The 22,820-nt window shown below is 35.8% G+C and overlaps 1 protein-coding gene and 1 pseudogene across 1 annotated transcript; both read right to left on the reverse strand.

Annotated features, from left to right (window-relative positions):
- Window positions 1–5,555: 5,555 nt before the first annotated feature.
- LOC143590479 (putative E3 ubiquitin-protein ligase XERICO pseudogene) lies at window positions 5,556–6,078 on the reverse strand (annotated as a pseudogene).
- Window positions 6,079–16,024: 9,946 nt separating this feature from the next.
- On the reverse strand, window positions 16,025–17,405 carry LOC143590480 (zinc finger protein CONSTANS-LIKE 10-like). The gene is made up of 4 exons (XM_077070946.1): window positions 16,899–17,405; window positions 16,652–16,828; window positions 16,331–16,590; window positions 16,025–16,268 (listed from the first exon to the last, which is right to left on the reverse strand). Exons 1-4 carry the CDS (start codon window positions 17,319–17,321, stop codon window positions 16,139–16,141), a joined length of 990 nt encoding a protein of 329 aa, XP_076927061.1. The 5' UTR covers window positions 17,322–17,405; the 3' UTR covers window positions 16,025–16,138.
- Window positions 17,406–22,820: the final 5,415 nt, after the last annotated feature.

The following is a 22,820-nucleotide window of genomic DNA, read 5'->3' on the forward strand; positions in this document are numbered from 1 at the left end:
CGAAAATTTTTATAGGTATTGTCTGGACCCTCCGGATTGTTTTTATACGCATTGACCCCCCCCCCCCCCCTCAAAAAAAATACTTTCTCCAAAGGCCCCCCTCCCTCGGGTTTTTCGGTAAGTGGTGTATATTTTCTTATATTCGGTCGAAAATTTTTATAGGTATTGTCCGGCCCCTCCGGATTGTTTTTATACGCATTGACCCCCCCCCCCCCTTAAAAGCAATAAAATAAACCAACATCAGACCAAACTTTAAGGGCTTATATTGTAAGCATACTCCATCTTCTTAACTTGGCGCCTACTCCACACAGCATACCAAACGACAACACCAAGTCACCAACATCAGCGGCAGCATCGCCCAACCCAGCCGACTGCCACCTCTTCTCGCCACCAACGTTGATCGACAACCATCTTAACCAGTAATACTTAATTTGGGTTGAAATTAGACCATTGGAGTTAAATTGAGTTAAAGTTAGGGTCGATTTTGTTTGAACTCAAGTTCGAATTGGGTTAAAAATAGGGTCGAAATTAGTATTGTAATTTAACCAAATCGTACTGTTGCTTTTTTATTAGGTAATAGGTATATCATGAGAACGACGAAAACTCTTCATTCTTTTTTTCAAAAGAAAGGATGATGAACAAGAGAGTAAAAGCCACAAAGCTTCAACAAGTGAGCCGGTTAATTCTGAAGTTCCACAAACAGAGCCAAATACTAATGAAGCAGTCCAAAACCACGAAAATCAACAAAAAAAGAATGGAAATTCTAAAGCTTAACAACCACATCCAATTAATAATGAAGTGGATTTTAACAATTTAGAAAGAGATCCGGCTTAACAAAAACCAATATGACAGCATTCAGTTAATGTAAGGGAACAAATTAGACGGGCCTATCCTTCTTTAGGAGCTTACCAAACACCTCATAAATCACAATGTACAATGCTTACGGAAAGTTGCGGATGGGCATTTCACTGCCGCGGTTAAAGTTTTATGCTCTTCAGGGGTGGCCCCTTTCGGTAAGGATACTTTGGACGCTTTAGTGTCTAAGCATCCCATCCTACCCCCTCTGAGTTTGCCTGTTTCCTTGCTTTCCGATCCCCCCCACCCCCTTGTTGTGGACGTTGATTGTGTACTCGGTTGCATTAAATCTTTCCCTAAAGGGACTTCGTGTGGGCGGGACGGATTGAGAGCCCAACACATTTTAGATGCGCTGTGTGGAGAGGGGTCTCCTATTGCGGATAGTTTGCTCAAGGCTATTTCTATGGTTGTTAGTTTATTTTTGGGGGGAAGGTGCCTTAGTGTGTTGGCAGAGTTTGTTGCGTCTGCCCCCTTACGCCATTGCTTAAACCAGACAATGGGATTAGACCTATTGCTGTGGGGCCATTTGGAGGAGATTGGTCTCTAAGGTAGCTATGAGGGGTGTCGGGAAGGAGATTGCTAAATACCTCTGTGACTTTCAATTTGGGGTGGGAGTCCCTAGTGGGGCAGAGGCCGTGCTTCATAGCGCGAACAGGTTTTTAAATCAGTTTCACTCGGATGGGTCATTGGTTATGCTTACCGTTGATTTCTCTAATGCCTTCAATTTAGTCGATAGGACAGCCCTTCTACATGAGGTACGTAGTCGATGTCCTTCTATTTCCATATGGGTAGATTTTTTATATGGGCAATCGGCTAGGTTATATGTGGGGGATGCTTACATTAAGTCCACCACTGGGGTTCAGCAGGGGGACCCTCTTGGGCCTCTTCTCTTTGCCTTAGTTTTGCATCCACTTGTTCACCGAATCAGAGATCGTTGCAAGCTTTTTTTTCCATGCTTGGTATTTGGATGATGGTACGATTATCGGGGACACTAAAGAGGTGGCTAATGCATTAGATATTATCAGGGCCGAGGGCCCTCGGTTGGGTCTTGAATTAAACGTTAAGAAAACAGAATTATTTTCGCCAACGTGCAATGGGGAAAAGGTGCGGGAGGGGTTGTTCTCTTGCGGGATTGGAAGGCCAGTGCTTGGTGTGAAACTCCTTGGTGGCGCTGTAAGTCAGGATGCGGGGTTTATCAGTAGTTTGGCTGTGAAAAGGGCATCTAGTGCTGTGGAATTGATGAGTTATCTCCCAAGGCTTCGAGACCCTCAATCTCATCTATGGGGGTCGCAAAGCTGTTGTTTGGCTTAAGAACGTGCCAACCTATGTACGTGGAGGAAGCTGTTTCTATTTTTGATAATGGCCTTCGAGGGGCGATTGAGGACATCGTGGTTTGTCGGGGGCCGTTCTTCGGGGATTTCCAATGGAGGTTGGCATCTCTTCTGACCTGTTTTGGGGGGTTGGGTTTATGTTCGGCCAGGGATGTATCTACATATGCTTTTGTGGCTTCGAGAGCACAATCATGGAGTTTGCAGGACCACATTCTTCGGGGATGTGGTATTGATGGGTTGGACACTGATTACGGGTGTGCGATGGATCGTTTACGTACTTTACTTCCCGATTTTGATCTTAGCGGGTTCTCTAATAAGAACACCGCCCCCCCTAAAGCCCAACATGCTTTGGCGAGTGCCTTATTTAGTGGAATCGTCCAGAGTTTAGAAGCGAAGTTTGATCTATCTCCTCGCCAAAAAGCGGTGTTTGAATGCCTTCGAGCTCCTCGGGCTCAGGATTTTCTAACGGTCATCCCTATTGAAGGATTAGGCCAACATATGTCGGGGTTGGAGTACCGGGCTATTCTTAAGTACCGGTTAATGATCCCTATGTTTCCGATTGATGAGCCTTGCCCAGTTTGCCGCAAAGTCTGTTTGGATTCCTTTGGAGACCATGCGGTGCATTGCAAAGAATTACCCGGTTTTAAAAATAGGCATGATTTGGTTAGGGATGTTCTGTGCGATGTTCTTAAACGGGTAGGGATTTCTGCAAAAAAGGAGGCCCCAATTAACATTCTTACAAATCCGCTCGAAGGGAGGTCCACGTTACGACCAGCTGATATTCTTGTGTTTGGGTGGGCATGGGGGAAACACGCTTGTGTGGACCTTACAGGAGTGTCTCCTCTTGTCGGGCTCAGGGACCGCGGATTTGTTGTGGGTCAGGCTGCGTTGAAGGCCGAATCGGGCAAAGTTGCCAAACACGAGAAAGCCTGTTTAGAAAATCAACACGTGTTTCTCCCTTTTGCTTTTGATACATTTGGGTTTCTGGCCTCGGAGGCCGTGAATTTTCTAAACAGGATTCAGCGTGTGGTTTATGGTACTTTGTCGTCTCCTACGACCCAACGCTTTGTTTTTAGTAGAATTGGTTTTGCTATTCAAAAGAGGGTTGCGGCGCAGCTTGTTCCCCGTTTGCCTGCCTCTTTATTGTAATCGTTTTGATTTTAATGATAACTAAAGTTTGGAATTAAAAGCTAAATCAAAGTTTTTTATTTTTTACTTTTTTCCATTTAAATAAAATAGAGTGACTATAAAAGAAAAACCATCTCAAACCATAACTCTTTTGGCACATACGAGATGATATTTTTAGCCAAACATTCATCAAATTTTTAGTTAAATATCAAATTTAAATTTAAGGAATATGTAAGTGTGGTTTAATATCAAATTCGCTGCAAAATGCATGCAGAAAGAAGAAATTAAGAATTGCAGTACGTACGTAATTATATATTTATTTATTAATAATTTGCTGGTTTGAATCGTCCCATTCCAAATATATAGCAACGTACAAGACAGACAAATCAACAGCTAGCCTCGATCTCATCTTATTATTCTATTGAATTCATCGATCCTTGTTTCTATAAATCAATTCATCTCTTACCCGCAAACTTAACCCATAACAAACAAACCATGCTATTAAACTTCAACTTCTTCAGTTCTCGAACAAACCACGTCAACACCAGCTGTCCAGAAGTCGAAACCCCATTAATCTTACAGATTATTCATCCCGGAGGCATTGTCGAACGCTACTACATGGCCTTCCCTGCCGTTTTCATCATCGAAAAGTACCCCGAATCCGTGTTGGCACGCCCGGAGGTGTTCCAGCGCCCCTGGGACTCCGTTGTCCACCCGGAGGAGATTCTCGTCCCCGGGCGCAAGTACTTCGTGGTCCCGATTCCAACCATCAACAAACTCCGAAGGAGAATGATGAACAGCAACGCAGAAGCAGATGATCAGGCGGGTACTAAGCCAAGGCGCAAAGGTGGTGAGGCCAAAACTAGACATGATGATGATTCGGGTGGGGCGGAAGATAATAAGGCGAAAAAGAATAAGAAGAAGAAGAAGAGTGTGAATGGCAAAGGATTGAGTAAGAAGAAGAAGAATGTAAGATTTTCACCTGCACTTACAATAATTGATGGAACAAGTTAGAGTTTTAATTGCATGTTTTGATGATGGAATGAATGAATGAATGAATATTGTGCACAAATGCTGTGCTTTGATTAATAATAATATAATCAGATCAATAATTGCCTTTTCTGTGGTTAACGGTACATTATTGATGATCTCAAAGTGGTATATTCAGGTTTTCGGTTGACACATCTAGCTAGTTTGTACTAAAAATTAAAAAAAGGGTCATGTTTGAATTAATATGTTTACAACTTTAATGTTATCTGCCATCCCGTTTAACACATTTAGATAATGGTTGATTGTTTTGACTCGAATAAGACTATGGGTTGCATTTGGTTTTAATAATTTAACCTGCTAACCAGACACGATTGACTCAATTGACTCCCCTAGTATATAACTTCATATCTGATTGTTTCATAATAAAGGGATTGGAAATTGAATTTTGGTGAAAAAACTATGCAGTAATTGAGGGTGACTTGTGGTGTGTAAAAGAGGGATTATAGCAACTATAGAATCCCAACAAACAGAGCAAAAGGTGGGAGTTGTTTGTTTTAGGAAATCAAAGCTCTCATAATGTTTGTTCATCTGATAATCCATTAACAAGAAAATTAGGTGGAACTTGGAAGAACATCCAAGCTTCTGCCATTACCATTACCACAAAAGGTACGTAAATATATCATTTTAAAGTTTTTATGCTAATGTCAAATCCTAAAAGTCCCAATTTGTTTCATCCAATCTGCTTGCTTGCTAGGTGTTTTTGTGTTCCAATCTTAATCCAGAGTTAACAACAAATTAAATCAAAACATGTCAGACAACAAGATCATGGCTACAAACTTAAAGATTGGCCTACAGGAACTGTCTCTAGAAGATGACACCAGCAACACAAAAACAATATCAACATCAACATGCACACCATCTTCACCTACCACCAAGAAACCATCAGCCACCAAGATCAATTGCCTTTGTGCACCAACTAACCACCCTGGTTCCTTCAGGTGCCGCCGCCACCGCACCAACCTTTCTGGATTAGGAAACAGGCGGACCGTCTCGGTTGGTGCAAACCTTCATCAGTTGGTAACACCAACACCAAACAATCTAGGGAATACTAATATATATGCAAACTAGCTAATGTGTATTAATTAACTAACAATATCACTACTGACACACATACATACATGTAATTCATTCACAAATATGTTGATACAACTATACAAAAGTTTCTCAGATGCAATATATCAACACCGGAAACAATACAAAGTTATAAACTTGGCTACAAATTACTGTAGACTAACACACACTAAACATGATGAACCAACACACTCACTCACATTTGACAGGTGTTTTCTTCGGCTTCAAACGGAACCATCATATGGTTTCTACAAAGAGGACAAGTTATGTTCCAATACTTCAACCACTTCTCAAGACAACAAGTATGGAAAACATGTCCACAAGAAAGGTGATTAATCTCTGCATCAGGTTTGAACTCAACCAAGCAAACAGAACACTCTTGCTCTTGATTAGTGCACGAAACCGAGTCGTACCGCAGTGTCGGTGTCCGGCTTCTGAACTCATCCATGTAGGTTTTAGAAGGGCTTCCTCTGCTGCATACTTCATTCAAAAACCCGTCCGAAGAAGACGGTGATCGGACTCCGATGACGTGGAGGATGGACCGGAGGATCTCCTTCATGATGGATATTGACATGGCTGTCTTCACCAGAATCACACATAATATTCCACCATCACAAGGGTTTGAGTATGGTGACAGACCCATATATATTGGTTTCAACCTGAATATAATATATATATTTAGTACAAACATAATCAATACACTTTATAAATTCAACTCAAAATATAACACATCTAGAGATCGAGTGAGATATATATATACCTTAATTGTGTGATTAAAATTGTTAATAAAATTGAGAGAATGAAGAAATAGTGAGCTAGAATTGAACTTGAAGGCCAAAAGCTAAAAACAGATGGACTGAATCCACTTGAAAATATATACCCAGCGGCCTGCCCCCACATTTTCATTTTCATACATATTTCTCATTTTCTTAAATAAAGATTTGAATATTATATTATTATTTCTCAACAAATAAAGTAAACAATCATTTTAAATTGTTAATTTTTCATGACTAGTAATAATAGGTGTCTAGTTGATACTGATGGTTTATGGAAAACTTGCTCACAAAAGAAGTTTTCTAATTTAAGGAATATAATTAGGTAACTTTGTTTATACAAAATTCAGTGAAGAAAGGTTATAATATTTGAATTATCAAAATAAAAAGTACACTTTGTTATTTTTCTGTTATGTAAAGAGAGAAACAAATATTGAACAGCTGAAGTTTAATCTCTATGACTTTTTGACTTTTTTTATTAGATTTGTGTAAAATTAAAATTGATTAATACATATTCATTGAAAAATATTCCTCTATCTTATCAGCCAACTAACATTAGAGTTTCTTAAAACGGTGGTAAATGAATGCTTATATTTAAACCATATTAATTATCTTGTTAGTTTTTTAAGTTTCAATTATGACAATTTGTTGCTAAGAGCGTCGACAGCAAGTTTGTGGAGCCGTTCGGAAGAAGTGAAAGGAGGCAGACGAGAGTTGTTGTATGGAAAGTTTGGAACAGCAGACTTAAAAGATGAGGCCTCCCTCCCTCCCTCCCTCACACATATGTATAATGGACATGTTACATTTCATAGCACTTTCATATTCCTTTTAATTTGGTAAGCTGTAACAGAGGTTTACCAAGCGACACCGTGAAATATGCTATCACGCATCTCATCGTGCTATATTTGATGACCTAGTGTAGGAGGTGAGTTCTAATAGTCAGGAGAAGCGGTACTTATTCGGTTTCTGGACCACCAATGATTCCTATTATTTATTTATCGTGACTAGCTAGCGATGCCCTAGAAGAAGCATAGAACACGGTACTCGAGGCATTACAAAACACGATGCACCTTCTTCGATCTACCATGAATAAACTATTGCGTCGATTGTAACACCACTCCCATTACCCTTCCCCTTTTTTTTTGTATAAACATTTTTATTTAATTTCAATTGTCATCACATAGATTAAGTTCTTTTTTAATTTAATTTCAATTGTCATTACATAGATTAAGTTTTTTGAGATCGCACCTATGCAAATACAATGAGATATTTGAAGGATCTTAGCCGACAACTCATCAACACTAGAATATAAGCTATTTAAATATGCACATCTGTCTCTTATCTTTGCATCATTTTAACAACCCCTTCCCCACCCCAATATCATTAGGACACGTCGGCATATTTTTTATTTCTCTTCACTTACTCAAAAAAGGTTTTCCGAAATTTCTCATAATAAACTTTATGTGTAGAGTTAAAATGTAATATTTAAACAAAACAAGTAAATATTTTAAAATACACGTATTTTTTTCAAGAAACTGCAATAGTTTTAATTATAAAATAGAAAGAATCTTATCTTAACTTGTTTGTTGATATTTGGTTGGATTCTTTTATTACCAAAAAATATGTGATGATGAGATCCTTGGTGTTTGGATGGTGATAAGTTATTACACATGTACATGGCTCTAGAAACACCTTAAATTTAATTATTTATGTTTAGTCTACTTTCATGTTCAATAGTGACATTTGTTTATAGGACCTACAATTATATGCACCATTAATACTATTTAAATATTCGTATGGTTCACTATGTCCTATTATATATACTCTACTGGTTCACATTTGAGAAACTCGTTACGTGTATCAGGATTTAGGGTCGACCCATTGCCTAAGTCAATGGTCTAGCTAGTTTTGAGTATATATAATATATGATAATATGATATTTACAGTATAAAAGAATATATGATTAAATTACCTCTTAGTTTTTGATTATCAATTTCAAACCTCAAGAAAAATGCTATTAGTATAGTAGCAAAAAAGAAGTGAATAACAACCCAGAACAATTCAAATTAGACAAATAAGTACTTTTAGAAACTGTAAAATATGTGACTACAATATATAAGACCATGAATGTAGATGGATATTGATTAACAAAAAAAAATATTGCCACGTCATTGTCACATAGGCGAATAAATAGTAACCAACTAACTCGAAAGACAATATTATGAAGGAGTTTAATTAATCAAGAAAAAAAAAAGAAATAATTGGCTATTAGGGGGTGGACCCCACCTTTTTGGTGGTGTTGGGTGCCACCCTTTTGGCAAGGAGGAGGCTTCAACTTTCAAAATGGCAACCGGAGGTTGTTGTGGTGGATGTTTTGTTTTTGGCTTGGGTGGAGGCGGAGTGGCGCCCCCTCCACCTCTATAACACTTGGTTTAATTACCAAAACAAAATAAAATAAAAATGAAAAGAAAAACTATTACTAATATAATTAAGTATATCTATAACCTAAGTGTTTGTAGACATTTCAATATGGCTTTAATACTAATTGTGATTCGTATGATATAACAGATGATTAAAATTGTCTAGACTTTAGGCATATGATTTAAAAATGCATTTTTCTGATAAGCATTTCATTTAAACACTTTTTTTTCTTGTAATATCCAAAACCAAAAGACAAAATACAAAAAAGATGAAATGAAAAGTAAGATATATAGCAATAAATGAGAGATTAAAGGTGAAAGGTACAGTACATGTTGGTAATTTCCTAGGTGATGCCTTTTGTCATACCAAAACAATTAAGGGAAAGTTTGATTGAACAATTATAGTGCAGACAAGACTTAGAAATGAGAGATTGTTAAAGCCACCAACAATGCATATAGTTTTTGCTCACTTCAATGAAGTAGGCCATTACATGAAAATGACTTCAATAAACCTACCTACAAATACAATTTCCTTGATCTTTCCATATTTATCCACCTTTTACATGTTATCTCTTTGCAAATGATTTTTTTTCAAAGTATTCTTTTAGAATTTAAAAAACATAAATTTGTTCATGTATACTATGTGGTGGTTTTGTCCAAAATCATGTTTCTTGGTTGATTTGTGTTCTTTTTCTAAGGGCATGTTTGTTTAGGTGGATGGCTCGCGGGAGGGGGGTCAGAGAAGACCGTTCATGGAGGAGTGTTCATGTGCGAGGACATGCTCATAGAATGTGTGTGTGTGAGGGAGCTTGGAGAGAAGAGAAAATAACTTGAATCCGTGTGAGATCTGTGATTTTTATAGTTATAAAAGAGAGGTGATCAGGTAGGGTGGACAAAATACTAACATATAAAAAGTAAGAGCCTAAACCCTCCCCTTAAATATGATTTAAGCAACCTCACAATGAATCATGTGTCATGTCATATTATCTAATATATATAATTGTGAAGTTTGGTGCCGCAAAGCCCCTATTGGGTCACTTTGCGGCACCCTAGTGGTAGTATTTATTTATTTTTCTTTTTTAAGTTTTGGCCCATAATAAACGTAATGAAAATCTGCCGATTGTGAATTTTGTTTTTGTTTTAGTTACGGTATCGTGTCTAACGCCACGGAAACCGACCGAATTCGTGTAGACTCATCGCGTTTTGCTTTAGTTCCAGTACCGTAATGAAAACCAGCCGAACACTGATTTTTGTTTTTTTTGTTCCGGTACCGTAACGAACATGATGAAAACTGATTGATTTCGCGTAGACTCAACTGCCTCAATGCCTGGGATCGATAATGGTCGGGTTTTACCAACGATTGAGTTTTACCGACCGACGCCACGCCATTGGTCCACCCCAATTTTTATATATATATTTTTGTTTTATTTTTGCCTTGGTTTCGATACGATAATGCACGTAACCGAAACCGATCGAATTCGCGTTGAGTTGTTGTATCAACATTTGGGTTTTACCATCGCCCGGGTTTTACGGACCCGCCGGCGCAACGCGTCGGGAAAATACTAGTTCCATATAAATAAGAAATGTGGCTCTTATATTTTAAAATTCTAATACAAGAAAAACTTGTAATATGTTATGGAATTTATCATCAAAATTCTAAAATGTACATGTACACGCGTGTGTATATATATATCAAGATTTAATTGGTAATATATATATATATATAGGGAGAGGATTAAGAGAAAACTCATCTTTAAAGAGAAAACTAAAAAACTCCTAAGAAATTATTTTTAATTAAAAATAAAAAAATATTTTCAAAATTCTGTTTTAGCCATTATTCTTATATTTTCTTATATTTCACTTGAAAAATATAAAAAATATAAAAAAAATATAAAAAAAAAAAAAAAAACCCGCTTGTAATGCACATACGTATTACTGTGCGATACCGTTGCATTACACATGTGTATTACTATGTATTTTTGAGTTTAATAGTGTTTTATTGCATATATTCAATATTTGTGTATTGTATATGTGTAGTAGTGTTGTATTATATGAAAAAAAAAATAATAAAATAAAAGTCGATGTGGTGCACATGTGCGTTAATGTTGTATTACACATAGGTACTAATGTGTATTCAATGTGTGTATTAGTCTTATATTGAATATATACAATAATGTGTATTAAATATGTGCAATAGTGTTGTATTCTATGCAATACAAACACTTTTACATATATGCAATGCACACTATTACACATGCGCACTATACTGACGAGATTACCGACAAGTTTTTTTTTTTTTTTTGAACCAATAACAACATATAAGAATAATGGAAAAAAAAAAGAAACTTCAAAAAAAAAATTTTTAAAAAGTTAAAAATAGTTTTTTAGAAGTTTTTAGGAGTTTTTAAGTTTTTTTTTTAAAAAGAGTTTTTATTATAACCCATCCCTCTATATATATCCCTATATATATATATGTATGTAATAACAAGTAAGGATAGGTCAAAATCAAGGAAAAGTTCTGTAGAAAAGACCAAAACTCCAAAAGAAGAAAAGAAAAGAATATATAAAATCAATGCGTCTAGGCCCAGGTCCATTAAATGGGTTAGTGGGCCCAGAAGCCCATATCACCAACACGTAACCCCTTCACGTGCCTCGTCATGTCCACCTGTCCGTTTTCCTTTGTAGCCGCTGACACGTTCAAAAACCCACTGCCGGGACCTCATTTGTATTTATAATCTATAAATAAATAAATAAATATTATATCATCACGTACGATTATACTTTAGTGGGGCTGGTTGAAAGTTGTATCTAAAATTCATCTAATGGGTTTTTATGTTTGATTTTACGGGTTTGAATCTCACTCATATATTATATTCCAATGTTTAAGTCTATATAAAACAACCACTAGATGGATTAAGCCATATGGCATCAGATCACCTAAAAGCTTTTTCAAGGATTTAGTCAAATGTTTGTCTTTCTAAAAATATATATATCATCACACGTATAATAATATAAAAAGTTTTTTTATAGGATATAAGTCACGTCCTGATTATTAAATAAAAGATATTATGGACTATTAAGTAGCTCACTTATGACGTTAATATAATATACTTGTTATAGTATGTTAATGATTTTAGTAATGTATAAATAAACTTAAAATAATACCCGTTTTTGTAACACATTTGTTCCAATGAATCTAGTCTATCAAATCTTCTTTTACGTGAGGTCCTTACTGATTTTTTTTCAAATAATATCTTCAGGAACCGGTTTGTTTAGTGGGTTTGGATAATTGGTTCATTTTGCATCACAGAAAATGTTAGATTTTGTTTTTTGAATGTGTCATCGTCAATCAAACAAAGTCGAAAGGCTAAATCGACGAGTCCGATATGGTCACATCATAATATAGACAACACACATCAATTGTGCGCTAGTCTCGTTTTCTTGATTGATTGTTTTGCTTGTTTCGTCTTTTGAATATGGGAATAATTTAACAAGGTTTGATATGAGCATTTGGTAACTCTATTTAGCATTAATAAAAGGTGCATTTGACGCTATTGGACCATCCGTATATACACCACCATAATGGAAGGTAACATATTGGTGTGTCTTTGGAGAAAACAAATGTAAAAGTATATGACACTATGTGGTTGGGACATACACGCATATAATATAGCCAATCATATTATTTAAACGCCCTGCTTGCGGTGCGCGCATATAATATATATATGTGTGAACCCTCGGGTGGGCAAAAGTAAAATTGCACTAATTTTGATGTTATTTTACTAATCTCGTGAAAATAACGTTAAAAGTGGCGGAAGGTTAATCAGGCATCATGTGGTGGCGTTGATAGCCGAAAGACAAGGGCACATGCACCGATCAGCCGGTGCCCCGATGATTGAGTGCTATGTGCCTTATGTCCAAGGCTTGATGCAAAACTACTATCGAGCCGGGGGTCTCACCGGAAGCAGCCTCTCTATCCCTATGGGGTAGAGGTAACTCATCATCATCATCATCGTACTCAGTATATCCCACCAATAGCAATGCTATGGTAGGGTCTGAGGAGGGTAAGATGTAGGCAGCCTTACCTCTATCCCATAGGGATAGGGAGGCTGCTTCCGGTGAGACCCCCGGCTCGATAGTAGTTTTGCATCAAGCCTTGGACATAAGGCGCATAGCACTCAATCATCGGGACACCGGCTGATCGGTGCATGTACCCTTATCTTTCAGCTATCAACGCCACTACATGATGCCTGATTAACCGTCCGTCACTTTTAACGTTATTTTCACGAGATTAGTAAAATAACGTCAAAATTAGTGCAATTTCACTTTTGCCCACCCGAGGGTTCACACATATATACATCATATGTGCGCACCGCAAGCAGGCTACAATAAAGATTTAGAAATCAAACCAGAGAAACAGCAAACAAACTTAATTTTAGACGAAGAAAAAGAATCGGGAAAAGTAAGATGATGAAACACAGTGTGATGGATGTCACATATCATATCACGAGACTTATGATCATGGCTTCTGGTCTCATGTTTTATGTGTATTTGATTCTATGTATAAAGACGTACAATTGGTTTGTTTCGAGTATGGTTTTTCTGATAAACTGAAACTTGCCGGTTCCGGGTAGGTCCGGGACCGGGTTTTATGCTCACCTCTATTTAGCATGCAAATGATGCAATGCCCGATAAGAAGCCCAATGAGAGATGCATACAGGCCCAACATTAAAAGTCCAATGAAAAGTTATGTGTAAATCTAGCATCACTTAGCCCATTTTAAAATTCAGTCCATGAGATTTGAGGCCCATTTAAATCCAAAAGCAAAACACCCCGGATTAGAGGTGCACAAGCTAAACGGTTAACCGATTTCTAATCGAAAACCTAATCGGTTAGTAACCGGTCCACCACTAACCGGTTTGTACCCGATTCTAACCGTCGGTTAGAAACTAGTTTATATTATTGATTTCCAAAACCGATTACAAACCGGTTAACTGATTTTTTTATTATTATTTTATTAAAAAAACAGTTTTTTCAGTTATTCACGGGGTAACCGGTTCGGTTATACTCGAAACCAGTTATACCGGGTAGGGGTTTCTTGTCTCAAAACCATTTAGTACCCAACTCGATTAACCAGTCTAACCGGTTATTTTCCGCCAAATAATTAACCAGATAGAAAGTTAACCAGTTATCGGTTAACCGGAATGTGCACCTCTACCCTGGATCAAGACCTGCACAAAAAAACCAGACTGGAACCGGTTAACCGGAAACCGAACCGAACCAAACCGGTTCATATCTAAAACGGTTTCAGCGAAACCGAACCAGACTGCCGGTTCGTATAATGGTTCGCTCGTTCCACAATCAAACCGTTTTTTTTTTGTTGCCTCAAACCGGTTTTAATCAGTTTGACAACAAGTTTTATGCTTAAACCGGTTTATGAACCAAACAAGTTTGGGTTAAACCGGTTTTGATCATGCAAAACCCAAACCAGTTCAGTTTTGAAAAAAACCCGATTTTGTACATCTCTACCCGGATCTGGATCCAAACTAGGATACAAGATTAGGGCTCGAAATGCGATCTACAATTTTTGCGACTTAGAATTCCGAATTGAATAACCATTAGTCTCATTACAATTATTCAGATCACGAAATAAACAATTAAAGAGCAACCTGAATCGATCCATGCACAGGTTCGGTTTGGTTTTGGGTTAAAGCAAACAAAAAATAAAAGTTTGATTACTTAATTTTTGAGTTTTACAGCTTTTCGTTCAGGCCTAGACCATACCGTTAATTAATAACTAACTGATTACCGTACACTTGGACTAAAATACTTGAGTTATATATTTACTAAATTCCTGTAAATTATTTAAAATATAAAATGAAAATCTACAAATTTGTTTTTTTTACATGCAAAACCATAACATATCCGTAATTTCATATACAAAACATAAAATCAAGCAGTCGGTTTTTGTTTCAGTTTGGCTCTTTTAGCTTTTTTTTACTACACACAAAATCAAAACCAATCCGTAAATTCGGATTTACAAAAACATAAAACCAAACCATTGGTTTTTCAGTTTCGGATTGGTTTTTTCAGTTTCACGCACTCATATTGATAATACTAACTATAAATAATGATCTGCTACGAACATGTAAGACTTACGAAATACATCTAATCTAACTAATATATTAAAGCAAAACCAATTTATCCACTTCTCCTTCTCCTAGGGTGTCCACCTAATGTTCCATGTCATCCACTTTTCATGCTTATAATTTCCACATAATTAATCAATTAATTTTAATCCTAATGCTAATTAACATTTAAACTAATATATAACACAATTATTGGTCAAACTTAATATTTAAAGTTTTGAATTCATAACTTAACATTTACTTTGACTTTATTACATATAATCTAACTAATATATTAAAGCAAACCAATTAGTCCATTTGTCCTTCTCCTAGGGTGTCCACCTAATGTTCCATGTCATCCACTTTTCATGCTTATAATTTCCACATAATTAATCAATTAATTTGAATCCTAATGCTAATTAACATTTATAAACCAATATATAACACAAACATTGGTCAAACTTAACATTTAAAGTTTTGAATTCATAACTTAACATTTACTTTGACTTTATTACATCTAATCTAATCTAACTAATATATTAAAACAAAACCAATTTGTCCACTTGTCCTTCTCTTAGATTGTCCACCTAATGTTCCATGTCATCCACTTTCCATGCTTATAATTTCCACATAATTAATCAATTAATTTTAATCCTAATGATAATTAACATTTAAACCAATATATAACACAAGCATTGGTCAAACTTAACATTTAAAGTTTTGAATTCATAGCTTAACATTTTTTTAACCAACCTAAATATAAAAAATTTCAATGTTTAGATCACAACCTCACTAATTAACGTTTTCTAGAATCGTAACCAACTATTTCCTTTCAAATGATTTAAAAACCGATTTTGACTACAATTAATTATTTATAACTAATTTTTGCTACCTCTTTTAGTATGACTATTACTTTAGCAATTCAATGATTTGTATATTTATATAGTTTCTCATTCACACCATTTATACATATTTTTCCTACATCTTGTGGTTTTGCAGAAAACAATGTAAAGAATTTTTATGATAGCTACATATACATATATATATATGACGTTTGAAATTTTTTCCGCCCGTGTGTAACACGGGCCACTATGCTAGTTCTATTAATAATTTTGTTGCAATAAACAAAATAAGGCTCATTTCTCTAATAAACTCTAGCTTACAATCTTTATATGATGAACTTACAGCTACATGTAATTAGAAAATTGTCTAAATTCATAATTTACAGAGGTAATCATCATGTACATAACCAGTACCACCATCATCTTCCTACTTATCCAAAACAATGTCCACAGAAGAAGCAGATGCTTACCAAATGTCAATCATCTCTTGTTATCAGAAGGCTAAAACCCTGTCATGCATGTTTGTTTATATTCATTCTCTCAGAAGCTTCTTGTTCTAGTCATGGGATCATAATCATACGCGTCACCCGCCTTGATAAACCGCCCCTTCACGCGTTTCCTCACATCAGCTCTCGCCTTTCGTGTTTCATATCTTACTCTCTTCTCAAATCTACAATAATAACTTACAATATAGAAAATGACATATGGATGAACTTTTGTTTAAAAACTCACTTTCGCGTCTTCTTTTTTTCCTTGTAACGAAGAACAGTATCACTTCTGGTGGTGGTGGCGGTACCAGCGGTGCCCATTGGAACCACAGAAGAAGCTCCACAATCTTGATATTCACCATCGCTACTCTCACCAGTCAGACTTGAAAACGAAATATTAGAGTGTTGACGCGCATAACACGGGTTCGGTTCGGTTTTGCAGCTCATTAGTGAGTCCACCGAGGCTGCGTTACTGCACTCTGGCTGTACTGCATTCACAGACTCCTGAAAGTAAAATGTAAGCTAGTAAAACACGAAAACTGATTTATCAATTCAAAGGCGATACCTTCGTTTGATGTTTCTTGCCAAACAAGCTATCGATCCCGTCTTTTGCAAAAAGATGTTTCGGGTCGTTATGCCCTACGCCAAACAGTTCTTCATAGTTTTCAATGTTCATGTCAACTTCATCCATTGTGTAATCATCATAGACCCCATCATCAACAACTTGTTCTCTATATGATATCTGCAAGTAAACGATGCATAAAGTTGAAATCTTTAGCATAATAATGACCCGAAACCGTAACAAGATTTACCTTGGAGTTAGTCTCAGCATTCACAGATAAATCTTGAATCTTCTTGTTATCAGCAATGCTCATTGAACCCATTTCTTGTTCACAAGATTCAGACATAAAGAACCAAATCGAAGAAAATTCCGTAGCCGAAGGGCATCCCGAATAACAATTTAACGTCTGCCGGTTATGTGCACTCGCACTCATATTAGCTCCATTGTGACTTACCCAATCACAGTTCTGACAAAGTGATTGTTTTTCATCCGCACATCTAACGATCGCCGGCTGTGAGTTACACATGTCACACACGAGTGTTCTCATGTGGCGTTTGGATAGCGGATTTGCGGAATGAACGTTTCGATCGCATGATAAACATAAGTAGGCTGCGTCGGACCGACAGTACACCATTGACCTTGCCTCCCCACAATAATCACAAGTGTAACCCATTTTTTCAAGAAAGTTTTATACCCAAATCGACTGCACACGAACGCGATCAGAACGCGAATCCGACTGCGTAAATTAGGACAAGTGAGATTCTTGATCAGAAAGATACTATGTTCTACACTATAAAAAGTGTCAATTTAGGGACAATTTAAAGATACTATATATGTTCTACACACAATATAAGTGCATAATTTCCTATGAAAATAAAATGGTTACTGAAACATTCTTCTAACACAAAATATATGGAATGGTAGATATGCCAAAGGAATAAAAGCTTAAACTAAAAATAGCAAAAAGTGAAGCAGAATCTAGGAAACTAAAGCAGCTAATTAGTAAAAGCCTTGAAATTGATTTGTGGGTAGCAAAGATTAAGCAGTAAAAATGGAGGGAAATCAATCAAGACTTCAAATTGGAGCAGATTAAACCTACTTGAAGCACAAGCTATAGATGATGAAAAAATGAAATGAAAGAAACATAAACAGAACAATAAAACTTACCAAGAACTGAAGGCAGAGATGTGTTTGAGTTAGAAAAGCCTAATAATAATAATAAAGATGAGAGCTTTGTGTTTTGTAATCTGTTTGCTGTGTGTGTGTGTGTTGTGAGGTAGGTGTTGATTTTTATCGGACAACACATACACATGAACAAATATAAGGCAAAAAGTGCAAGGAGAGAGAAACTGAGAACAAATAAATAAATGTGAGTTTAAAAGGTCACTTTCTTGACCCTTTTTAAGACTTAAAACTTCCGAGTAACTAGTTGCAATTGCATCCTTGTTGACATGCCAATTTCAGATTTTCATCCCTCACTTTAATATTTGTTTAATTGTTTTACACAAAATGTTTATGTGACCTAGCTTCTTTGTTTGTATCTCACCACTTTTGATTACTTTTTAATATGTATAAAGTGTTAAACAGTTCTCAATATATTATTGGTTATGATCAAACTTACCTCTATATATAATATATTCTAAACTAAAAAAATCTACATTTACCAATGATTAATAAAACATTAGGTGATCACGCTCACTGTGTGACTTTAGGGGGTTCGGAGGGGAGCGCTCCCGGCCTTCACCACTTTTTTTTTGTGAACAAATGATCTTATTTAAAAATAAATAAATAAAATTGCTAGCGTTGGCAAATGTCACATCCCAACCTAAGGCGGAAATGCCGGGGCGTGAGCATGATTGCTCATAGCTCGAGGTAACTATCATACAATAATTGTGACAATATCTAATAATTTATTTTATTCCAAATAAAACAATAATATCTAAAAATAGCAAATAAATTCCAACAATAATCCATAACAAATAAAGAAATAATCCAGGTTAAAATTTAAGTAAATTGTCTTTATGATTTCCTAAAGTCTCGACTAGCAATCCAATACTTCAAGTCCTTAGTTCATGCAAAAACCTGCATATACGTAGAAAATACAATAGATTTGTCAACAATAATGTTGAGTGAGCAAGTCATTAAGTTTTGCAATAATATATAATATGAAAAGATAGCAAAATGTAGATAAAGTGGTAAATAAACCAAACCAATGAGCAAATAAAGTGTCAAGCGAACCATTGCCAAGCAAATCGGGCGCCGGTTAAACTAGACGGTCGTATGATCATACTATAATGAGAACATGGTGGACCTCTCCGAATGTGCAAATTAAACAAGTAATCAATTAGCATTTATGTCTAGCAATTCACACACAATATAACGTTTGCTAATGATTGAGATATGTATAATATAAAATACCATAAGTACGTATACGCCCCCAAAACATTTGAAAATATGTGAAAACGGGGGAATGACAAAACTCACCTTAAAACAAGCGAGTTAATAATAAACACGAAAAAGATTAACGAGTCTTCCGATTAACGCGCCGAACGATGAAAGCCAACAGAACCTAAAACTTAACGATATGAAAGTATAAGTAAAAGCGAATCTAATGACGCTGGAATCAATCCAAGCGGATGTGTATAACTCGAGTTATGTCGATTTTAATGTTTAAACGAGTCGAGTCTGACCAGAATCCGAACTTCGATTTGGGAGTCGGGTTTTGGTCAGAACCCTTAAAATTTAATTACAAGAAGAAAAGTCTTCTGGACCGAACATTGAATCCGTCCAGAAGTATGAGAAAACGAGAAGTCAAAGTTGTTGACTATTTTACCCTTTATTGGGTTTTAAAGCAGTCAATAACCTTCAATCTCAGAAATTGATTGAGGTTTAATGAATAGAGATTGTTTATGAATGAAAACTCAGTTTACAACTTACCCGGAATGTGTACGAATGACGAGATATATCGAGTCAACGGTCGTTAAACATGCAAAGTCAACCGTTTAATGAACGGTTCTTCAACGAAACACCAAAAACCGAAGAGAATTGAGAGAGGCAGAGAGTATGGACGGCTGGAGGATGATGATTAGGGTTTAGGTAAAGTTTTGTGGCACGGTTTAAGGCTTGTTTATATAGAAAAAGCTAAAACGAACTAATTTTGGTCTTTTGGCCCGTTTAAGCAAGTAAATAAGTATTTTATAATCAAATCACTGAATGAAATCAAAAGATTGGGTCTTGATGGTTAAGGAACGAATTAGGACATATATTTCAGTCATAAAACAATTCCTTGGTCCTTAGTTCTCTCGATTCATGCTCAAAATAACCGATTTTATGCCAAAACGAGTTAAGGAAACAATATAAAACGAACTGACTGACCAGCTCACCCACCGCGCCGCGCGGCGGCGGGCCTGAGGGTGGCTGCGTAGCGCTCCGGCGTCCAAGGGGGCAGAATTTACTAGTTGATGCATTTAGCCCCTATAGTTTGGTTATGGATCAATAATAGAACTTGTTTTGTTATACTAAATGAATAATTAATATATAGAACTTTGAGGGCCTAAAATGAATATAATGAAACTTAATAATTCATAAATGCAAGTATTAATAGAGTTTAGGATCCGAATAACGTCCTTACAAAATAAACAAATACGAATAAAAACCCGAAATGTTACAGCAAACACCAGCCTCACCTTGCTTGGTTCTTGGGCGTTTTGAAGGCCCATCTATGGGTTTTATCTTCTGCCCGTACAAATTTAAAGGCCGACTCGTTGGGTTATTTTGTGTTAATCTAACCAGATTGTGAGTGTGTGACTAATAGATATTGCAGATCTTTTTTGAAACCATCCGCCCATTTATGGCTCGGTTTGTTTGTATTTTGTTAGGAAAGGATATCACATCTACTTATAGTAATTAATTAGTAGGTATGGTTTTCTAGTATGGAGCTCCCAGAGCATGTTTTGGGAGCTTTCGGTAGGTTACCCGGAGGTGTGCCCTTTTGATCATGTAGCTTCTTTTAATTTATAAAATTTTACCCGGCAAAGCTCATTTACCGAAAAAAAAAACAAAACAAAACAAGCAAACAAACAAACAAACACTCATCAAAATCAAACACATGATACAAACACAAATCTACACCAATCTTTCCACTATAAGGAATCGAATTTACCAATGTATTTAATCTATAGAAAATTTGAAATTTTGATCTCCTCGATTATATGTTTGACGGATGGCCTTTTCCCATTGGATATTGCTTTATTCCGGGCTCTCCACATACACCAACATGAAGTTAAAATTACCAAATGTGTTGTCTTTGCTTTCACGTCACCAATCTGATGCTTGTGTGGTCATAAGGTCTAACTAACGGAGCACACACTAGAGGAATATTTCACCAATTATAAGCATTAAAGCATGTTGTGATACATAATCACCCATCAAACAGTTTCTTCATGTAACCGTAATGAGTAATGACAACACGGTACGTGATAATATCAAACATGTTTATGTGATATTTGATCATAACTGTGTGTATCATAAATAATTGCATTTGCTATATCTCGCATTGTTGAGAATGCGTATTGCCAAAAACATCTCATTTTAATATGGACAAGATGAAGTGGCACTGGGCCGGGAGGACGGGCTCTCATCCGTTGGAGACTGTCTAATGAACACATGATTTGTTAATCCTCGTATTATTTAAAAGCAATGTTTTAAAAACCGGCATTTTATGCGTACCGGATTTTGTTAAAAAATGGTACAACCGGTTGAACCGGGTTGTACCGGAAGGTTCAACCGGGTTGTATAGTTTACCCTGTAATTTCATATAAATGTAGCTTTAACTCAAAATATAACCCAAAAATATACGATTTCATTATAAAATATAATCCGAGAGTTAATCCATATTCAAAACTAATACAAAAGCAATTGTTTTTGAAACAAAATATATTCATAAAATTAATAAAAGTGAGTCATGAAATTAAGTGTAAGCAATTAAACATAAAAATTAAACATCGTGCTTCATATTGTTAAATAACTCAAATTAGTTGAACTTTAAATAATGGTTTTCCATCTTGGTTAAATGTTAAAAAAAATGGGCCGCAAGCCCGCAACAATTAAGAAACTATTGGGTTAAAAACCGGTTCGATGGTTCAAACCAATATTTTCGAAAAAACCGGCGGTTCAAAGATCTAGTAAACCGTCCAAAAATACCGGGCTTATAATACCGGGCTTCTATACAAAATCCGGTAATACCGGTTGAACCGGCTGGTTCATACCGGTTTTTAAAACACTGTTTAAAAGTATATATATGTATGTATGTATGTATATATATATATAGGAGAGGGTTAACGTACAAATGAAACTAACGTACTAATCATGAGAATCAAGTAGAGTAATTATATATATAAGTAGAGTAATTATGTAATTACACCATAGAGTAATTACGTAATTACTCTATTTGTATATATAATTAATTACTCTACTTGATTCTCACGTTTAGCACGTTAATTTCATTTGTATTTAATCCAAACCATATATATATATATATATATATATATATATATATATATATATATATATATATATATATATAATGATGAACAACACACACATTGATTTTTAAATTATTCTACACAACAAAAATGTAGTTAAACACCAACCAAAAAATGGAAAACAAAGTATTTACTATTTAGAAACAGAGCCCAAAACCTTATGTGAGCCACACAACGCAACCAAGAAGAATGTTAAGTCTAAGCCCAATGGGCTCAAAGAGATCTTTGGACAAACTTCGGCCACATAACGCAAACAAGTCTGAAACAATTACAAATTTACAATAACAGATAACAATAAAATAAATGAGTTCCATTCTGAATAATTATAATTTAAATTCGTAGGAGTATAAAAAGCATAAACTTTTTATGTCAAAAATATGTAAACAGTGAACAAGTAGTTCTTGGGAGGAAATGCATTTCTTTTGGTGTCAATGAAACCGATCGATTTAAAATAAATGGCATATTGCAACGTATTTAGACGCATGTATACCAAAAGAATACATTACCTGTATTGATGTATAAGAACGAAAAAAATGTTAGATTGACATGTTTGCCTGACTCCTCAGGTGCCATATAAGAAGATTAATCAAAACCTTGACATTCTTGTCTTAAATGGCATCCAGGGAGCC

The sequence above is a fragment of the Bidens hawaiensis genome, unplaced genomic scaffold, assembly GCF_021521415.1.
Source record: "Bidens hawaiensis isolate Kalapana, Puna unplaced genomic scaffold, B.hawaiensis_p1.1 tig00038606_1, whole genome shotgun sequence".
Lineage (NCBI taxonomy): Eukaryota > Viridiplantae > Streptophyta > Magnoliopsida > Asterales > Asteraceae > Bidens > Bidens hawaiensis.

What these genes read in the sequence shown, in the direction of transcription:
- LOC143590480 (XM_077070946.1), bottom strand. Translation starts at nt 17,321, where the DNA reads ATGGGTTACACTTGTGATTATTGTGGGGAGGCAAGGTCAATGGTGTAC. An exon ending in GCAAGAAACATCAAACGAAG is followed by an intron (nt 16,591 to 16,651) that starts GTATCGCCTTTG and finishes TTTTACTTTCAG; the next exon opens with GAGTCTGTGAATGCAGTACA. An exon ending in GAAAAAAAGAAGACGCGAAA is followed by an intron (nt 16,269 to 16,330) that starts GTGAGTTTTTAA and finishes TTATTATTGTAG; the next exon opens with ATTTGAGAAGAGAGTAAGAT.